Source organism: Eriocheir sinensis, unplaced genomic scaffold (assembly GCF_024679095.1).
Source record: "Eriocheir sinensis breed Jianghai 21 unplaced genomic scaffold, ASM2467909v1 Scaffold8, whole genome shotgun sequence".
Taxonomy (NCBI): domain Eukaryota; kingdom Metazoa; phylum Arthropoda; class Malacostraca; order Decapoda; family Varunidae; genus Eriocheir; species Eriocheir sinensis.
The window spans coordinates 1,384,573-1,406,002 of record NW_026112164.1 but is presented as its reverse complement, the minus strand read 5'-3'; the positions used below and the strand labels follow the sequence as shown (position 1 = coordinate 1,406,002).

The 21,430-nt window shown below is 46.8% G+C and overlaps 1 protein-coding gene across 6 annotated transcripts in view; it reads left to right on the top strand.

The window, feature by feature from the left end:
* Positions 1 to 21,430, top strand: part of LOC126994466 (fat-like cadherin-related tumor suppressor homolog) — a 74,743-nt gene that overhangs the window by 38,226 nt on the left and 15,087 nt on the right. For all 6 annotated transcript variants that reach the window (XM_050853779.1, XM_050853781.1, XM_050853778.1 and 3 more), the window contains 12 exons: positions 1,719 to 1,975; positions 2,282 to 2,416; positions 2,518 to 2,764; positions 2,888 to 3,024; positions 3,125 to 3,245; positions 3,365 to 3,600; positions 4,501 to 4,681; positions 5,751 to 5,948; positions 7,348 to 7,536; positions 11,135 to 11,349; positions 13,307 to 13,444; positions 21,108 to 21,251. In XM_050853779.1, coding sequence (XP_050709736.1) covers positions 1,719 to 1,975; positions 2,282 to 2,416; positions 2,518 to 2,764; positions 2,888 to 3,024; positions 3,125 to 3,245; positions 3,365 to 3,600; positions 4,501 to 4,681; positions 5,751 to 5,948; positions 7,348 to 7,536; positions 11,135 to 11,349; positions 13,307 to 13,444; positions 21,108 to 21,251 — 2,198 coding nt within the window. The remainder of the gene's footprint in view (positions 1 to 1,718; positions 1,976 to 2,281; positions 2,417 to 2,517; positions 2,765 to 2,887; positions 3,025 to 3,124; positions 3,246 to 3,364; positions 3,601 to 4,500; positions 4,682 to 5,750; positions 5,949 to 7,347; positions 7,537 to 11,134; positions 11,350 to 13,306; positions 13,445 to 21,107; positions 21,252 to 21,430) is intronic.

The following is a 21,430-nucleotide window of genomic DNA, read 5'->3' as shown; positions in this document are numbered from 1 at the left end:
CAAGTGACGTTCCACAAGGGTCAGTGTTAGCGAATATTATGTTTTTAATATTTATAGATGATATGCCAGAAAAAGTAAAGAGTTACAAGGGTATGTTTGCAGATGATGCCAAACTGCTTAGAAAAATAAGAGATGATGATGATGATGATTGTAATAAACTACAGGAAGATTCCAATGAGATACATGAATGGAGTAAAAAATGGGAAATGAAGTTCAATTAAAAGAATTGTCACACAATGAAAATGGGCAAGAGTAAAAATAGAGCAAGTGGAGTGTGTAGGATGGGAGGGACAATCATCGATACAGTGAAGGATGAAAAAGACTTAAGAATTATAATACTAGATACACTGACATCTGAGAAGCACATAAATAAGATATTCGGAGAAACATATATACCGTATTTCCCGCTGTATAAGACGCACCGACGTATAAGACACCTATAATTTGGCAAGATATATTAAAAAAAAAAAATTCCCTGAACTTAATGTGTGTGCAGTATTACATTTGGCCACCTTACTTACAATTATGACTGTAGTACCGTATGTTGCTTTGTGTCCATCTCTGTGTTCAAAGTTGTTCCACTGTTTGTTGAAGTATTACAGTGCTCTTACCCCGAGCAGCTGTGACTTTGAAATGGTAAACAAAAGGGTTGGTTGGTAAATTCACTCACTGCACAGTGTGCAGGCGGTAACTTTCGCCGTGCTACTGAAGGAACTAATCACACGGGGATGCTACGTTCGATGGGCCATCTTGGTCTTGATCTTGACTTTCAGGGACTGTATACCTACTTTCAAGTAGAAATAGATGTTGATTAACCCCTTAATGATGATGATGCCGCTGACATCATATAGTTCTGTCAGACATGGGCAACGAGCATGACGCCAGCGCTGGAGAGTGAGATGCTTTCCAAAATTTGAAGGGCGCGTGTAACTATAGGTCTCTGTTGACGCTGAGTGACTAACTGGCACCTCTTTTGTTCCTGCGATGTCCCCCACCACCATTCCGTGCAAAAAATAGTCTACAGTTCCTGCCTACACATCATGGCGTCTGTAGAGCAATTCTGTTCCCTCAGCCGTCCTTTTTTGGCGGAATTCCAGCTAAACGGTCTGTCCAAATAATAATCTGATTTCACAGTTGAATTATACGGATGATTCTCTACAACTTTTATTCAATGCGATTCATTCCAGAATGAATAAACTACAAAAATTTGCAAAAAATATTTTTCGAGTTTCACTGCAACTTTGGCTCTCCGTAGGCATTAAATTTCCGGGTCAAAGTGGAATGGAAGTGTTGGATAGAAGTGATTTAATCGAGACTGAAGGGAGGAGGCAACTAAGAGGACACTGTAAGAAATTGTGAAAGAGGACTTGTTTGAAAGACCTAAAGAAGTTCAGTTTTCCATACAGGAGTGTGGATACATGGAATGGACTTAGCAAAGACGTTGTTGAAGCAAGCAGTGTCCATAAAATGAAGGAAATTCTGGACAAATATAGAGTGGGAGACAGGACTGACTGAGATTGAGTTCTGGCCATGTATACTACAAATAAGTAAATACAAATAGGTAAATACACACACAGACACATTACAGTACTGGGAAATCATACACTCATTTCCTCAGATAACACATACTAGCACACACATCACAATCTGCACCTCATAACATTCTGGCCCCAGCTAGCCACCTTCTGTATGCTCAAAGTCTTGCCTTGTGTTGGCAGGCAATGTGATCACGTCCCTGTGGATGGCGGGGCCACAGTCAGTGCAGTACCTGATCATGGTGGACGAGGGCATGAAGGCAGCCAGTGAGGAGAGGGAGTCTGGGGAGAGTTCAGGGCCCTTCACCGTGACCTCCACTGGCCTGGTGGTGGTGCACAGGGCCCTGGACCATGAGCGGCGACGCACACATCACATCAGCGTCACCAACCGTACACTGACCACGCCGCCCACGGTGGACTACATGACCATCTCTGTGGTGGTGAGTTTATGGCAGGAAGCAGCAAGTTTTGGTCTCTTGTCTGTATTGTTGATTAGGGTTTGGATTATGGGCTGAAATGAGGGTCAATGAAAGACGTTTTAATATGTTGGTCTTGAACTGATTGGCTCTTGCTCTGGCATGACCAACAGGTGATGGATGTGAATGATGGCAGAGTGCATGAAGTTTTGATCTCTTATCCTTATGGTTGATTACGGTTTGGATTTTGGGCTGAAATGACAGTCAAAGAAAGACATTTTAATTTATGGATTTTGAATTGGTTGGGTCTTGTTCTGGAATGACCAACAGGTGATGGACGTGAATGACTGCCCTCCACGCTTCTCTGAGTCCGGCTACACAGCCCTGGTGGCCGAGAACAGCGAGGTGGGCGCCACCATCACCATCCTCACGGCCACTGATGACGATGAAGGAAACCATGGCCAGGTAAATGTTGCCTGTGTCACCATGTTATTTTCAGTCCATGAAAACATTCTCCAGAATAAATTATTAAATGTCTGCTCTGCTCTCTGCTCTTCCCTCCTCAGATCCAGTACAGCCTCGGCCCCAATGAAAGCGCTGTAGTGAAGTCAACGTTCCGCATTGATCCACACACCGGGACGCTGACCCTGGCGGCCCCGCTGGACCGCGAGACCATGGCCCAGTACTCCTTCACCGTCACTGCCACTGACGGGGGCCCCAAGCCTCTGTCCACCAGCACAAGAGTCACTGTACTGGTCAAGGACTACAACGACAACCCTCCAGTGTTCACCAAAGACACTTACGTCACTGCTGGTGAGGCACTACAAGGGTTTTATAGATAAATGATTGACAGGAAATTGATTTTCTCTGTAATATGTCATTGGCTGTGAAGGTTTTATATATCTACATTGACAAATTAATTTTGTTTGACGCCAGTGCCTGAGGACACCGCCACGGGTACGGCGGTGGTGGAGCTCAGCGTGATGGCCGCCGACGAGTCCGTGGCCGAACTTGACTTCTTCATCACCGGCGGCGACCCTGACGGCCAATTCTTGGTGCACGCCTCAGGGGAGGTGGGTGGGAGGGATGGTGAGAGACAACAACAATGGTGACCTGCTAACAACGAAACTGTTCCTTAACGAGAGAGTCACGGTGCTGTGGTCCCTATTCCAGGTGTACGTGGCCGGTGAGCTGGACCGGGAGAGGCAGGCCGAGTACACCCTCACCGTCACCGTCACCGACGGGAAGTTTACGGCCAACACGACTGTTACTGTGACAGTCATCGACATCAACGGTTGGTGACAGTATAGTCTTGCCTGAGATGATAATGGATAATGTATGGTAATAGGTCATGAATTAAGTAAGCAGAGTGTCTAGCACTTCTGTGACTCACACCGGTGTGCTTCACGACAGACAACGGTCCGGTGTGCAAGGAGCCAATCTACCGCCGGGAGATCTCCGAGGACGCCACCCCAGGCACCCACGTGGCCTCTGTTGTGTCCTGGGATGCCGATGAAGGCACTGCTGCCCGGAGCCGCTACATTCTCACCGGGGACAGCGCCCACCACTTCAGTATTGACCAGCTGAATGGCCACGTGGCCACAGCCACCCAGCTGGACAGAGAGGCACAGGACCACTACCACCTCACTGTAAGTATTCACACACACACACACACACACACACACACACACACACACACACACATAAAGAAAGGCTATCAGAAAGCTGGAAAGGATACAGAGAATTGCAACTTAAATGGTCTCAGAACTCTCAAATATGATGTATGAAGACAGATTGAAGGAGATGGACTTGACGACACTGGAACAAAGAAGGGAGAGAGATCTGATCATGCTGTAGGCTATAGGTTGGTAAATAAGTTTGATGAGGTGGATAGAGATGATATCTTCTTAACTGCGAGAATGCATGGGCTGAGAGGACATAGGGAGAAACTTAATAAAGGAACCTGTTTGAGTGACTTAAAACAAGTATAGTTTTCCACATAGAAGTGTTAACACCTGGAACAGTTTGCGGGGAGAAGTGGTGGAGGTGAACAGTGTCCAACAATTGAAGGGAAGGTTGGATAAATGTAGATATGGAGACGGGACTGTTAGAGCTTAGCTCGGGCCTGGTAGACTACAAATAGGTAAATACACACACACACACACACACACACACACACACACACACACACACACACACACACACATAGCAAGAAATTGAGAAAGGAGACTTGTTTGAAAGACATAAAGAAGTACAGTTTTCCATACTGAAGTGTGAATATATATATGAAATGGACTAAACAAAGACATTGTTGAAGCGGGCAGTGTCCAAAAAATGAAGGAAAAGTTGGACAAATATAGATTGGGAGACAGGACTATCTGAGCTTGAGTTCAGGCCCTGTACACTACAAATAGGTAAATACACACACAAACACACACTGGCCTTTCATGGCTCAATAATAATAGTAATAACAATATTAATACTAGTTGTAGCCAGGTTAGGGTAATGGTGCCTATGATGAGTCCAAAACTCCGGGTGTGACTGTCCAGGTTGTGGTGGAGGACTGGGAGCACAAGGCCTGGCAGTGTGAGGTGGTGGTGGAGGTCCTGGTGACGGACACCAACGACAGCCCCCCGTCCTTCTCCCTGGCCACCCACGCCGCCACCCTGCCGGAGGACGCGCCCATCAACACCGTCGTCCTCAAGATGTCTGCCACGGACCCTGACCTCGGTAAAGGCTTTGTTGTGGCAGGGGATCAGGTCTGGGTGATTCTTTTTTTTTTTTTTTTTTTACATCAAGGGAGGCAGCTCAGGGGCACAAATCTCACTCTCTTTTCCCTTGCTGTTCATGCCCCTCACAAAAAACATGGGTATTAGGGCTTTTATGCTGTTCTGTGAGGCTCATGATCAGTAATGTGTGATAATGATAATGAGAATAATAATGATCATAATAATTAGACTCATAGCACTCGGAGAGTGCACACCTCCGCCAAAGATCATCTTGAAAATTGGTATGGGCATCAACTGTGACCTTATGCATCATATGGAAGCATTTGTTTCGAAATTTGATGATTTTTTTTTTTTTTTTACTCTGACCCAGGCAAACTATTTGAGGTCAAAGGTCAAGGTCAAGGCCATGCAAGGTGCATCATATGGAAGCATTTGTTTCGAAATTTGATTTTTTTTTTTTTACTGACCTTGAGCAAACTTTTGGAGGTCAAGGTCAAAGGTCAAGATCAAGGCCGTTCAAGGTGCGTCTTTCCATGCGCTAAAATATGAACCAAGTCTGAAGTCTATGATGAGGAGAACTGAAGTTATGGCCAAAAATATGTAAATCTGACATTTTGTGCGACCTTGACCTTGACCTTTGACATAAAAAAATTAATGGGTTCTATTCTGGATGGACACGAAGCTTCCCTGAAAAATTGGTTGAAATATCCACAAAATTGTGCACAGGAGACTGTGACCTTGACCTTGACCTTTGACAAAAAATTTAATGGTTTCTATTCTGGATGGACACGAAACTTCCCTGAAAAATTGGTTGAAATATCCACAAAATTGTGCACAGGAGACTGTGACCTTGACCTTGACCTTTGACAAAAAATTTAATGGTTTCTATTCTGGATGGACAGGAAACTTCCCTGAAAAATTGGTTGAGATATCCACAAAATTGTGCACAGGAGACTGCTCACAAACAAACAAACAAATAAACATACCGACCGGACCGAAAGTATAACCTCCTCCCAACTTCGTTGGTGGAGGTAATAATAATAAGAAGAACGTCTCCTCTGTACCCCCAGGCACCAATCGACGGCTGCTGTACAACTTTGTGGACTCAGCGGAGGGCCACTTCACCATTGACGAGATGGAGGGTGTGGTCAGCCTGGCCCGGCCCCTGGACCGTGAGACAAGGGACTCCTACAGCCTGACAGTGCGCGCCGTGGACCAGGGAAGCCCACCGCTGTCATCCACCACGCAGCTCATCGTCACAGTCTCTGGTTTGTGACGTGCCGCTGCCCTGCACTGCCCTCCCAAAGTGTCTTGTGGGGCATAAGTAGGTACCAGTGGAGGTGCACGGGCCATTAGAGACACACTTATTACAAAAATCTGTCATGCACAAACTAGTACCAAAAACAGAACAAATCTATCAGAAAATACTAAGAAGTTTAGGATATTTTTTTTGTCTCTAACCCTGTAGCTGCGGGGATCATGTTTCTTATAGGCCCCTCTAAGCAAAATAAAGAGAAAAAATCATCACTCATGCAAATCATTATATTATATATATCAACCCATTTGTGATCAGTTTATGCATCCTCTATTTTTGGGGGTTTATATCAAGGCAAAAATTTGGCCCGTCGCTGGTACGCGGTAAACCATAAGCTTGGCCCGTCGCTGCTACCGAGCTAATGGAGCATGCGTCTACATTGGTTCTCATGTCCTAAGCCTTACTAGTTTAAGACAAGAGTGGATTCCAACAGAGGATCAGATTTATGCTGAAATCCATGTTTTATATTACCCAATTTACTCAAACAGGTTTTCCTAATCATCATCATCATCATCATTTCGTTTAAAGTCCGTTTTCACTCTTCATGAGTGGTTGGACGGTTTATGGCTCATAAATCGAGCCATTTTCAGTTTTTGGCGCGAGATTTTCTGGGTGCATGCCCTTGCACACCCAACCACTTATTTTAAATGGTGGCCCTAGCCTTTGCCTGAACGAAACAGCCAAACCCTACAAGGCAGCAGGAGCAGGGGGCTATGAAGTTTACCACCCGCTATTTCACCCGTAGCTGGAACTGGATGGCCATTGACTCTAATAAACATGAGTTCATCTGCCCTTAGAATGGTCTTGATTTTAATCCACCTGGGGGTCCAGCACACCCTCCTCACTGGTCCAAAACAAAACCAGTGGGGTTGCCGGTTTAGCCGCTGACTACCCGACCCTGCGGCTGGTTGTACTGTGTTACAAGTTACCAGTAGCAGAGCACTACCTTAACTGCCCTGACCAGACAGACAGATTTTCCTAATGGTAGTCTCTATCCATAAGTCACGATTGAGAAAATATGTTTAAAGGAACCATTCCAACATGCCCTCGTTAGATTGGCCATTGAGTCCTCACAAAATAAAGTGTCCTGCCAACAGTAATCAACAGCAATCAGAGTTTACTTGCATGAAAAAAAATAGTTGCTTTGATGTTTATGTTTAAAAACCTCAAGGAATAATCAATTCTTCAAACTTAGTCTCACTGATATCATTTGGAAAGCCAAGTTTATTTGTATTTTAGATAATGAGTCCATCCTCCATATATTTTTGAGCCTCTGTCCCGTATATCTGCATTATGATCTCTTTTTGTACGAGAATGCTTCAAAGCAAGGCTGTGAGCTCCGTCCCCCACAGATGTGAATGATAATGCTCCTGAGTTTGTGAGGAAACTCCACGAAACTTCCGTGGCAGAGAACACGGCCGTGGGGACAGAAGTCCTGCGGGTCATGGCCACCTCAAGGGACATCGGCATCAATGCAGAAATCTCTTACTCCCTTCAGCACACCACGCTGGAGGAGTACCTGCACATCCACCCAAAGACTGGTACACTTGTGATCAACACCCTTTTTTTTTTTTTCCCAGAGTCCAAATCATTCTGCAATATATATATATATAGATATATATATATATATATATATATATATATATATATATATATATACATATATATATATATATATATATATAGATATATATATATATATATATATATATATATATATATATATATATATATATATATATATATATATTTTTTTTTATTTTTTTTACAGCAAAGGAAACAGTTCAAGGGCACACAAAAGCAAACATTAATGAAAAAAAGCCCGCTACTCACTGCTCCTAAAAGAATCCAAAGAGGTGGCCGAAAGATAGGTCAGTTTTGGGAGGGGAGGTGTCCTGATACCCTCCTCTTGAAAGAGTTTAAGTCGTAGGCAGGAGGAAATACAGATGAAGGAAGATTGTTCCAGAGTTTACCAGCGTGAGGGATGAAAGAGTGAAGATGCTGGTTAACTCTTGCATAAGGGGTTTGGACAGTATAGGGATGAGCATGAGTAGAAAGTCGAGTGCAGCAGGACCGCGGGAGGGGGAGGCATGCAGTTAGCAAGTTCAGAAGAGCAATCAGCGTGGAAATATCGATAGAAGATAGAAAGAGAGGCAACATTGCGGCGGAATTTAAGAGGTAGAAGACTATCAGTATGAGGAGGAGAGCTGATGAGACGAAGAGCCTTAGCCTCCACTCTGTCCAGAAGAGCTGTGTGAGTGGAGCCCCCCCACACATGAGATGCATACTCCATACGAGGGCGGACAAGGCCCCTGTATATGGACAGCAACTGTGCAGGGGAGAAGAACTGGCGGAGACGGTACAAAACGCCCAGCCTCGAGGAAGCTGATTTAGTAAGAGATGAGATATGAAGTTTCCAGTTAAGATTTTGAGTTAAGGATAGACCGAGAATGTTTAGTGTTGAGGAAGGTGATAGCTGGGTGTTGTCAAAGAATAGGGGATAGTTGTTTGGAAGATTGTGTCGAGTGGATAGGTGGAGAAACTGTGATTTTGAGGCGTTGAAGGACACCAGGTTCTTCTTGCCCCAATCGGAAATAATAGTAAGGTCTGAGGCTAAGCGTTCTGCAGTCTCCAGCCTTGAGTCGTTAAGTTCCTGAAGGGTGGGTCTTCTATTAAAAGAAGTTGAATAATGCAGAGTGGAATCATCGGCGTAGGAATGGATAGGACAGTTCGTTTTGGAAAGAAGATCATCAATGAACAACAGAAAAAGAGTGGGAGATAGGACAGAACCCTGTGGGACACCACTGTTAATAGATTTTGGAGAAGAACAGTGACCGTCTACCACGGCAGAAATAGAACGGTCAGAAAGGAAACTGGAGATAAAGGTACAGAGAGAAGGATAGAAACCGTAGGAGGGTAGTTTTGAAAGCAAAGATTTGTGCCAGACCCTATCAAAAGCTTTTGATATGTCCAGCGCAATAGCAAAAGTTTCACCGAAACGGGTAAGAGAGGATGACCAAGAGTCAGTTAAGAAGGCTAGGAGATCACCAGTAGAACGCCCCTTGCGGAACCCATACTGGCGATCAGATAGAAGGTCAGAAGTGGAAAGGTGCTTTTGAATCTTCCGGTTAAGGATTGATTCAAAAGCTTTAGATAGACAAGAAAGTAAAGCAATAGGACGGTAGTTTGAGGGATTGGAGCGGTCACCCTTCTTAGGCACAGGCTGTATGAAGGCATACTTCCAGCAAGAAGGAAAGGTAGATGTTGACAGGCAGAGGCGAAAGAGTTTGACCAGGCAGGGTGACAGCACGGAGGCACAGTTTTTAAGGACAATAGGAGGCACTCCATCAGGTCCTTAAGCCTTCTGAGGATTGAGGCCAGAGGGCATAGAAAACATCATTTTGAAGAATCTTTATAACAGGCATAAAGGAGTCAGAGGGGGATGAGTAGGAGGAATATGCCCAGAATCGTCCAGAGTGGAGTTTTTAGAAAAAGTTTGAGAGAAGAGTTCAGCCTTAGAGATAGATGAGACGGCAGTGTTGCCGTCAGGACTGAGAGTGGAGGAAAGATGAAGAAGTGAAGTTGGAGGAGATGTTTTGGCTAGATGCCAGAAGTCACGGGAAGAGTTAGAGAAAGCAAGGTTTTGACATTTTCTATTAATGAAAGAATTTTGGTTAGTCGGAGAATAGATTTGGCACGATTTCGGGCAGAAATGTAAAGTTCATAATTAGCATTAGTTTGAAGGCTCTGGTACCTTTGTGAGCTACCTCTCTATCATTGACAGCACGAGAACAAGCGTGATTAAACCAAGGCTTTTGCGTGAGGAGTAGAGAAAGAACGAGGAATGTATGCCTCCATTCCAGAGACAATCACCTCTGTGATGCGCTGAGCACACACAGAGGGTCTCTATCCTGGAAGCAATAATCATTCCACGGGAAATCGGAAAAGTACATCCTCAGGTTGTCCCACCGAGCTGAAGCAAAATGCCAGAAGCATCGCCTCTTCGGTGGGTCCAGAGGGTGTACAGGAGCGATAGGACAGGATGCAGAAATAAGATTGTGATCGGAGGAGCCCAACGGAGAGAACAGTTTGACAGAATAAGCAGAAGGGTTTGAGGTAAGGAAGAGGTCTAGAATGTTGGGCCGATCTCCAAGACGGTCGGGAATACGGGTAGGGTGCTGGACCAACTGCTCTAGGTCGTTGAGGATAGCAAAGTTGTAGGCTTGTTCACCAGGATGGTCAGTGAAAGAGGATGAAAGCCAAAGCTGGTGGTGAACATTGAAATCTCCTAGGATGGAGATTTCAGCGAAGTCAAAGAATTTTACATAGTTGGTAGAGTTAGGTGAGAGATAAACAGCACAGATGTATTTAGTAATAGAATGACAGTGAAGTCTTAACCAGATGGTGGAAAATTCAGAAGAGTCAAGGTCGTGGGCACGAGAGCAAGTGATGTCGTTGCGCACGTAGGCGCAACATCCAGCTTTGGATTGAAATTTAGGATAGAGAGAGTAGGAGGGAACAGAGTGATATATATATATATATATATATATATATATATATATATATATATATCTCTCTATATATATATAGATATATATATATATATATATATATATATATAGATAGATATATATAGATATATATATATATATATATATATATATATATATATATATATATATATATATATATATATATATATATATATATAGATATATATATATATATATATATATATATATATATATATATATATATATATATATATATATACATATAGGTATATATATATCAGTAGGTTGTTATAGTTCAACTCAGCCATGAAGTCAGTTTGGGCAGGGTGTTCAGGGAGTTCCCTGGCCATAGCATCAAATCTTATTTACTGTATACTGAATACTTGATACACGATTTCAAATAGTATGTAGATAACACATGAGGGAGGCAGCGCTGTGAGGAGGTTCGGGCCCCACCCAGACTGACTTCATACTGGTGTCAGACGATAGTTTGATTTCACCGCTGAAAATCGAATTAGTCTCCTTGGCTGGTGTGTGTGTGTGTGTGTGTGTGTGTGTGTGTGTGTGTGTGTGTGTGTGATGTTCTCATTCCCTGCAAGTCCCTCATGACCCACCACTGCCACAGGTGTGATAAGCATTGGCGCCGAGGTGGACTTTGAGCGCATACAGCAGGTGGTGGTGACAGTAGTGGCCACAGACGGGGGTGTGCCGCCTCTGTCCGCCACGGCCTTGGTCAACCTAACAATCATTGATGTGAATGACAACTGCCCGGTGTTCACGCTGCCCACCTACACCGCCACAGTCAGGGAAGACGCTCTGCAAGGCGCCAGCGTGGTGCAGGTAAGCAAGTGCCTCCTTCGTCTCATCTGACCTCCATGCATTCCCTCCACCACTCACCCTGTACCCAACAGCCTCCTCAGTTACCCTAGTCACTAAATCCTTAACTGCTAAACAGGTCTGGAAGGAGGTAATACAGTGAAAGAAAGGCTGTTGCAGAGTGTACCAGTGAACAGGATAAAAGAATGCATATGCTGCTTGAGGAGATAAGTGAACCCAGATGTCTTTACTTGCTGCTGGTGTCACTAAGCTTATGGAGAGAAGTAAAGATGGGAATCAAAATCGTTCTCTCTGTGTGCACCGTCTGATAGTGGGAAACTTGACATACCTGGTGCAATGTTTTAGTTCCCTTTTCCACTCACCCTGTACCCAACAACCTCCTCAGTTACCCTAACCACTAAATCCTTAACTACTGAATAGGTCTCAGGAAGGAGGTAATACAGTGAAAGAAAGGCTGTTGCAAAGTGTACCAGTGAGCAGGATAAAAGAATGAATATCCTGTTTAAGTAGAAAATTGAACCCAGATGTCTTTACTTGCTGCTGGTGTCACTAAGCTTATGGAGAGTAGTGAAGGTGGGAATCAAAAGCATCCTTTCTGTGTGTGCCGGATGATACTGAGGAACATGACACACCTGGTGCAGCGCTTCACTTGATGGTGGCATTACCGCATTAGTCACCAACACTTTTTTTTTCTTTTTCTTTTTTTACATCTTCGCCTGTGGCGCCAGTAGGCTTGTTTTTGGAGGGGCCTGATGGTATGGCCCAGCCCGTTGTGGCACAGGCCAGTGTTTATAGTGGCGCCATCTTGCATTGGCTCATGCTGCCCTCCTAGAATCTAAAGTCCGGGTTGATAGGTGGTCTTTTGGACAGCATGTGGGTAGTTTTAAGCCACTCGGCGGCGGCTGAAAAATCTCAGCTTGGTGGCACCGGGCGGGGATTGAACTCGCGTCCTCCTGAACGCAGCGCTGTCACACTGTCAACTCACCACTGCCTCTTAGGAGTTCCGGAATAGTTTATTTTTTCCTTCCTTCTTCTTTTTCCTTCTTTCCTCTTTTTCCTTTTTCTTTTCTTCTTCATTTTCTTCATCTTCCTCTTCTTCTTTTTCTTTTTCTTTTTCTATTTCCTCTTTTTCTTCTTTTACTTCTTTTGCTTCTCCTTTCATATTCTTCTTTCTTTTCCCCCTCCTCCTCCTTCCTCTTCCTCTTCCTCCTTTTCCTTTTTCTCTTCATTTTCTCAAGTACATTCATATCCACAACTTTTCATAAGGTTATTGCTAATGTTAAAACTACTGCAGGTTCTATTTTCCTCTGCACTCTCATTAACCCATCTGCTGCGATTGGTACGAATTTGGCCTTCACTGGTAGCCTGGTAACACATACTCCCAGGTCTTTCTCTGCCTCTGTGGTGGATAGTGGAGTATTTCCCATGTGGTATTGGTGTGCTGGATATCCCTTCACTGGTAGCCTGGTAACATATGTCATGCCCCGAGAGCATAATTTTCCTTTTTCCTATTCTCCAACACGACCTCTGCATGTATCGAAACACACGAGAAATTAATCAAGACCAGGTGAAGGTATTCGCCGGCTGCCTGGGATTGAACCCGCGACCATTCCCTACCGAGTCGGCCAAAGAGATGCCCCCACTCGCCAAGTGGGTTATGGGAGGCTCCCTTATTAGACCTAGTCGCTGCACTACACATATACTCCCAGGTCTTTCTCTGCCTCCGTGGTGGATAGTGGAGTGTTTCCCATGTGGTATTGGTGTGCTGGATATCCCCTCCCAAGATGCAGGACTTAACATTTTTCTTCACTGAATTGTAGCAGCCACTTTTTGTTCCATCCCTGTAGCTTGGTGATGTCTTCTGGTAGGAAATCCGCAGTCAAGGTGTTAGCAAACTAAAAGCGACCCACAACTACACTAATGTGACTTTACGAATGACAACTTTTTCCCTTCACCGCAGGTCTCAGCCAGCGACGTGGACCATGGCGTGAACAGCCTCGTCCGCTACAGCATCAGGGCGGGAAACGAAGACCACTGCTTCACTATTGATGACGACACCGGCATCATCACTGTCATCAAGAAACTGGATAGGGAAAAGGTAAGAAACTATGGATCATATTTTTAGGTATAGCATTCTCATGATGTAATAACTTTCCTCATCCAAATAATATTGTTGTCTGCTAGTTTCTGTCCTGTTGGCCGTATAATTTAACATGCCCTGCAACCCAAGTACAGATGATAGTGGCTTTGCAGCACTCTACTCGTATCTCTCCTGGATAAACGTCTCTTCCATCTTCTTTTTTGTTACCCTCCAACACTTGATGTTATGCCCTTTTGCAATTCTGAGCTCCTTTTATCTTTGTTCTCATTGCCCTGCGACCTGAATGTAGTTGATAGTGGCTTTGCAGCGCTGTACTCATGTCTCTCCTGGCTAAATACCTCTTCCATCTTCTTTTTTTGTTACCTTCCAAGACAGTTGATTTTATACCCTTTCAAAACTCTAAGCTCCTTTCTGTTGCCATTGGCCTGTGATCCAAATTCAGTTGATAGTGGCTTTGCACCTTTCTACTCCTATCTCTCCTGGCTAAATGTCTCTTCCATCTTCTTTTTTGTTACTCCAAGACTTGATGTTATGCCCTTAGCAACTCACAGCTCCTTTTGTCCTTCCTGTTTTCATTGCTCTGTGACCCAATTACAGTTGATAGTGACCTTTAACCCGGTAGCAGTGGGGATCACGTTTCTTAATGGTCCCTCTAAGTGAGAAAAATGAGAAAAAATCATCACTCACACAAACCATTTCATAATATATATCAAAGCATTTGTGATCAGTTTATGTATCATCTATTTTGGGGGGTTTATATCATGGCACAAATTTGGCCCGTCGCTGCTACCGGGTTAACCTCCCTCCTCATGCCTTCTTAGGCTAAATACCTCTTCTGTCTCTTCTTTTTTGTTACTCTCCAAGGCTTGATGTTATACCCTTATAGCTCCTTTTTTCTTTCTGTTCTCATTGCCCTGCGACCCAAATATAGTTGATAGTGGCCTTTAACCTCCCTCCTCATACCTTCCTAAGCCAAATACCTCTTCCATCTTCTTTTGTGACCTTCCAAGACTGTTGATGTTATGCCCTTAGCAGCTTAATGGCAGCTCCTTTTTGCCTTTCATTTTTACTGGCCTTGGGTTACATATATTCCCAGTAAGAAAATAATTGTGATATCAAATCCTTTGTGTTGTTGGAAATTTAAATCAGGCATGTCAAGACAGTTCCTAAATTATCATACAAAGCTGATTTAATTGATTTTGAACTTTTTTCTTTTTCTTCTTCTTTCCCTTCTTGTCATTATTGTTGTGCTGGAAGCTTCCCCCGGCGACCATAGGCCTCTAGAAGGCTCCCGGAGAAACGAGCAAAGGGGCGGGGAGCAAGGCGAGCCGTCCGCGCCCCACGGGGCGCGGCCAGGCGCCAGGCAGGAAGTGTTGCCAACTCGCATATATTTTTGCTACATGTTCTTGTATGATCTAAAGTATACTGTAATATTCTAGACTGTACTGTTCTAGATATATATAGGAGAAGAGGGCGAGAGAGGCCCAGTCCCAGTGATAGTAAGCTAGTGGTAAGTGAAGAGTCAGAGTGAAGTGTACTACTAAGGAAGAACATTAAACTACAGAAACTGTGCAAAGTGTTTACATATCTCCCTCCCACGGAGTCTCCTGACGGCGACACGGAACCCAAGTAACACGTCCGGCATAGCACTGGTGTCAGGAGTGTAGGCATTTGTTTTTCGCCATGGAGACTCGTTCCCAAGCTGCCCAGAGGGACGACATGTTGACTGAACTTTTGGAAGCCTTGAGACTTCAGGGGGAGAAACAAGAAAGAGCACTCCAAGAACTCAAAGAACAACAAGAAAAAGCACAGCAACAACAAGAAAAAGCACACCAAGAACTCAAAGAACAACAAGAAAGAGCACAGCAACAACAAGAAGGAACACTCCAAGAACTCAAGGAACAACAAGAAAAAGCACACCAAGAACTCAAAGAACAACAAGAAAGAGCACAGCAACAACAAGAAGGATCACTCCAAGAACTCAAAGAACAACAAGAAAGAGCACAGCAACAACAAGAAGGAACACTCCAAGAACTCAAAGAACAGCTAGAAGATCGCTTCACGGGATTACAGCTACAGCTAAAAGCAGTACAAGATGGAAGTGAATCAGTGCGAAGAGAAATGACTGATGTGACCACGAACTTGGGACAACGCCTGATAGAAGTGGAGAAAGAACACACAAATCTTCAACAAGAGATGGAGGTGGTACGGGAGACGACACACAAAGAAATACTAGAAGTAAGTGACAGAGTGAAGGCCCTTGAAGACTGCTTGGCTGGAAACGGACAGCCAGTGCCTGCAGGGGCTAGTTGTACCCAAGATGCTTCTCCTACGCAAGTCCGGGGTAGTTTGAGCCCTGTTTCGCCTGAGTTTATCCCCGCAAGAAGTTCCGCCAGCCCCATGGGTCTGCTGGGTTCGCCTGTTAGAAAGAAGCCTCAGGAGTTTGATGGCAAGGTCTCCTGGGAGGCTTACCGCGCTCAGTTTGAGCTGTTGGCAGCTCGGAACGGATGGGATGACCAAGAGTGCGCGGTACAGCTGGCCACTAGCCTGAAAGGGGCGGCGCTGGAGGTCCTTGCTCAGCTCGACAATGCGACAAAGGGCAGCTACAGCGGGCTGGCACAGGCGCTGGAGCAACGATATGGGACCAAGCACCAGAACGAGCTCTTCAGGGTTAGGTTCAGAACCCGCAACAGGAGGCGCGGCGAGTCTCTCCAGGAACTCGCTCAGGACCTTGAGAGCATGGCGCACAAGGCATACCCAGGTGCCACCCCTGACCTGCTGACGGTTTTGCTGCGTGATCAATTCATCGATGCCCTGGACAGCCCTCAGCTGAAGATACAAGTGAACCAAGCTAAGCCAACATCAATGCAGGAAGCTCTGGCACGTGCCATGGAGTTTGAGTCCTTTGTTAGGTCTAGCTTATCAAGCTTCAGGGACGACTCGACTTCTGGCTTTAGGGCACGAAAGGGCGCTGTCAGCAACACAGACAGGTTCCAAGGAACGTGCTGGTACTGCGAGAAGGTTGGGCACAAGGAGAACGAATGCTATAGGAGGAAGAAGGAATATGAAGGTGCCGCTAAGAAGAAGCCCAGGGAAGGACCCAAGTGCTGGACCTGTGGAGAAAAGGGGCACTGGAAGAATGAGTGTCGGAAAAATGTGCTAACGAGGGACCACCACTCAGGAAACTAAGAAGGACTGGTTCAGGGGGGCAACGACCAGTCTGTCCTGTACATGCCCCGAAGATATCAGTGTGCAGAAGAACCACCATGACAAGCTGCCAAGTGGAGGGCAAGGTTGACGGAGTGTTGTGGCCTGACGTGGTGAGTCATCGTCGGCTTCCTAAGACGCCGCATCGACTGTGCGGAGTCACAGGACACTACGCAGAGCTCAGAGGCCCAGTGGACGTGAAGTTTGAGCTCGGAGGAAAGGAAGAGTTCCTCTCTGTGTACGTGGCCGACATGGATGACCCCTGCATCCTAGGTATGGATTATCTGGTCTCCCACCGGTGCGAGCTGGACTTCCGCGCTAAGCAGCTGACTGTAGGAGGAAGGAGGGTGCCACTGACAACAGTGAACAAGGAAGACCTGCCAGTGACGGTCAAACGCACCACCATTATTCCTCCGAGGTCGGAGATGCTGTTATCCTGTCAAATTACGGGTGCCCCCCCGGCTAGCCTGTGTGTGGCAGAGAGTGAAAGTCGATGCCCGGTAGAAAACGGGGTGATTGTAGGCAGTACTTTGGTAGACCCTGCTGCAGCGGAAGTGCCTGTCGTCGTGGCCAATGTCTCCTTCAGCCCAAAGAAAATAAAACAAGGGACCATGGTGGGATTGTGCCAAGAGATCGACCAGAAACCAAGAACCTGTGTCTGCAGGAGAACCCTGACGAAGCCCCAGGAGGAGCTGCCTGACTACCTGCGCGATCTGTTTGACAGGAGCTCCAAGTGTCTAGAGGAACCCCAAGTGGAACAGCTCAGGAGCTTCTCGTGAGAAATGCAGATGTGTTTTCCACAGGAGACCTGGACTTGGGGTGTACGGACCTGGTAGAGCACCACATCGACACAGGTAGCCACCGCCCAGTGAAGCAAGCTCCTCGAAGGATGGCACCAGCCCGTCGCAAGGAGATGGATGAGGTAATGGATGATCTCCGGCAACAAGGGTTAATCGAGCGGTCCAGCAGCCCGTGGGCGTCTGCTGTAGTGCTCGTCAGGAAAAGGACGGTTCCCTCAGGTGCTGCGTGGACTACCGAGCCCTCAACGATCTCACCATCAAGGATTCATACCCACTCCCACGGATCGACGACACGCTCGACGCCTTGGTGGGCTCCAAGTGGTTTTCAACACTGGATATGAAGTCTGGGTATCACCAAGTCAAAATGGCGGAGCAGGACAAAGAGAAAACAGCCTTCTCCTACGGTCAAGGCCTGTGGTAGTTTAAGGTCATGCCCTTTGGCCTGTGCAACGCGCCGGCCACGTTCGAGCGGCTGATGGAGAGGGTGCTGGAGGGACTTCACTGGAAGACGGCACTCATCTACCTCGACGACGTGATTGTCTTTGGCCAGACCTTCGAGCAGGAGATGAAAAGGCTATCAGAGGTTTTCGCCCGGTTTAGAGCTGCACACCTTAAGCTCAGCCCGAAGAAATGCTGTCTGTTCCAAAAGGAGGTCCAATACTTGGGACACATCGTGAGCGAGGCTGGAGTACGCACTGATCCTGAGAAGGTGGCTGCGGTAAGAGACTGGCCGACACCCACCAACGTGAAGGAGCTGCGGAGCTTCCTCGGGTTGTGCTCATACTACCGCAGGTTTGTGAAAGGCTTCGCTACGATTGCTGCACCACTGCACCTCCTGACGAAGAAAGGGCGCAAGTTTGAGTGGACAGCGGAAACTCAGGTTGCCTTTGAGAAGCTCAAGGAGGCCCTCATCAGCTTGCCCGTACTCACCTACCCAGACCCCTCTAAGCCTTTTATACTGGATTGTGATGCCAGTGATGAGGGGATTGGTGGAGTGCTGTCCCAGGCATGTGCCGACATGGAACGGGTTGTGGCCTACTTCAGCAAGAAGCTCACTCCAGCCGAGAAAAACTATTGCGTGACCCGGAAAGAACTCCTGGCAGTAGTCAAGAGCCTTGACTTTTTCCATGCTTACCTGTACGGTGCAACTTTCACCATCCGCACGGATCACGCTGCATTGCGGTGGCTGAAGTCACTGAAAAACCCTGAGGGCCAGCTTGCTCGCTGGATAGGTAAACTAGAGCAGCATCACTATACTATTGTGCACCGATCTGGACTAACACACGGTAACGCGGACAGCTTGAGCCGGCGCCCCTGCCTACCTGAGTGTCAACATTGCCTCCAGAGGAAAGCGTCCAGAATATGTGCCGCCGCACTACAGTGGAACAGACAGCGGAGGTGCCATGGGAAGACTTGGGAAAACTGCAGCGGGAGGACCGAGATCTGAGACCAATTATGGAGTGGCTGAGTCAGTCGTCAACGCGACCTGGGTGGGAAGTAATCTCGAGAGAAAGCCCTACCACCAAGAATTACTGGACTCAGTGGGACACTCTTCGGATAGACGACGGGGTGTTGCAGCGACGCTGGGTCTCTCATGATGGTCTTGACCACTACTGGTCCACGGTGTTACCTGTGAAGTCCCGGAAGGAGTCTTGAAAGAAATTCATGACAGCAGCACCAGCGGACAACGAGGGTTAAAGCAGACAATGAGTCTCCTGCGACCAAGTTTCTACTGGGTTTGCATGAGGATGGACGTGGAAGAATGGTGTCACGCGTGAGGTGTGCTGTGCAAAGAAGGGCCCAAGAAGCGTCACCGTGCCCCACTGCAACTATACCAGGTTGGAGCCCCCATGGAACGGGTGGCAGTGGATATAGCAGGACCCTTGCCTCTGACGACGAACGGAAATAGGTACATCTGCGTCACAATGGATTACTTCACCAAGTGGCCGGAAGCCTACGCCATCCCTGACCAGGAAGCCACTACCATCGCCAAGGTTTTGGTGGAGGAGTTCTTCTGTCGCTTCGGTGTGCCTAACGAGCTCCATTCCGACCAGGGAAGGAATTTTGAGTCAACAGTCCTTGCTGAGTGCTGCAAGCTTCTGGGTATCAAGAAGACCCGGACCACCCCTCTGCACCCACAGTCAGATGGAATGGTGGAGAGGTTTAATTGGACGTTGGGCCAGGAGTTGGCCAAGCAGTGCAACAATGATCAGTCTTCATGGGATCAGAAGCTGCCTGCGCTTCTCATGGCCTACAGGTCTGCCGCCCACGAGACTACGGGGTATTCACCGGCAAAGCTGATGTTTGGACGTGAGCTGCGATTGCCGGTGGAACTACTGACAGGAAGGCCTCCTGGGGAAAGCCTTCCAAGGGACGCCTCCAGTTTTGCCCGTCAACTAGAGGAACGGCTGGAAGAGGTGCACAATCAAGTCCGAGGTGCCTTGAAGTTCTCCGGGGAGGCCATCAAGCGCGGTTACAATATGAGGGCAAGCCACGTTGACTTCAAGGAAGGAGACCGAGTCTGGCTTTACAACCCGCAGAGGAAGAAAGGACAGTCTCCGAAGTTACAGAGCCCCTGGGAAGGCCCTTACACTGTGCTAGAACGCCTCTCCGACGTGACTTACCGAATCCGGAGAACGGAAAAGACCAAGCCGAAAGTTGTCCACGTCAACCGCCTATGGAGGTACCACGGTCCGGGAAACTACACCTGGAACAACTACAGACATCCAGCAGCCGACGAAAACGCAAGGGACGTCCAGGACCGAGAGGAGGTCGACGACGACGTAGGCCTCCTGGCCCTTTCAGCAGAGGGAGATAACCTCCCGGCTTCGGCAGATGTTCCAGGGACACCCCAAGAAGCGGACGACGACGAGGCGCACCAGGAGACAGACGCGCAGGAGGCAACGAACAGAAGACAGAGACAACGCAGGCGTCCACAGCGATACGACGATTATTATGTTTTTGATTAATTCTCTTATGTTTGTACATAGTTAAGCGTGTGATCGGGACGATCACAATTAAGAGGGGGGGATAGTGTTGTGCTGGAAGCTTCCCCCGGCGACCATAGGCCTCTAGAAGGCTCCCGGAGAAACGAGCAAAGGGGCGGGGAGCAAGGCGAGCCGTCCGCGCCCCACGGGGCGCGGCCAGGCGCCAGGCGGGAAGTGTTGCCAACTCGCATATATTTTTGCTACATGTTCTTGTATGATCTAAAGTATACTGTAATATTCTAGACTGTACTGTTCTAGATATATATAGGAGAAGAGGGCGAGAGAGGCCCAGTCCCAGTGATAGTAAGCTAGTGGTAAGTGAAGAGTCAGAGTGAAGTGTACTACTAAGGAAGAACATTAAACTACAGAAACTGTGCAAAGTGTTTACATATCTCCCTCCCACGGAGTCTCCTGACGGCGACACGGAACCCAAGTAACACGTCCGGCATAGCATTATTATTATTTTTTTCTTCTTGCTTCATCATTCTTCTTCTTTCTTCCTCTTCTTCTTTGTCTTTTATTTCCTTTCTAATTCTTCTCCCCTTATTCGGTTTCCCTTCTTTATTTTCGTTTTCTTCTTTCCTTTTCTTCTTTCTTCTTTCCATTTCTTCATCTTATTCCTCCTCCTCCTCCTCCTCCTCCTCTTCTTTTTTGTCACCTCCTCAGGTCGCAAAGTACCAGTTGACGCTGGGTGCCAGGGACTTGGGCACACCCAGCAACACTGCCATGGCTCAGGTCGTGATCCAGGTGGGCGACGTCAACGACAATGCACCCAAGTTCACGCAAGACAACTATACCGTGGTCGTGCAGGTGAGGCGAGAGGGTAGTGGTGGCTACGTAGCACATCAAGTTCATTGTACAAGATTTTCCTCCTCTAAAGCCATACTGTTTGTCCGTCAATCTGTTGTCTCACCAGATAGTTCATCCATTTATCTTTGATCAACCTTTCACAGATCTTCACCACCACACTTGTCAAAGAGACTGCCCTG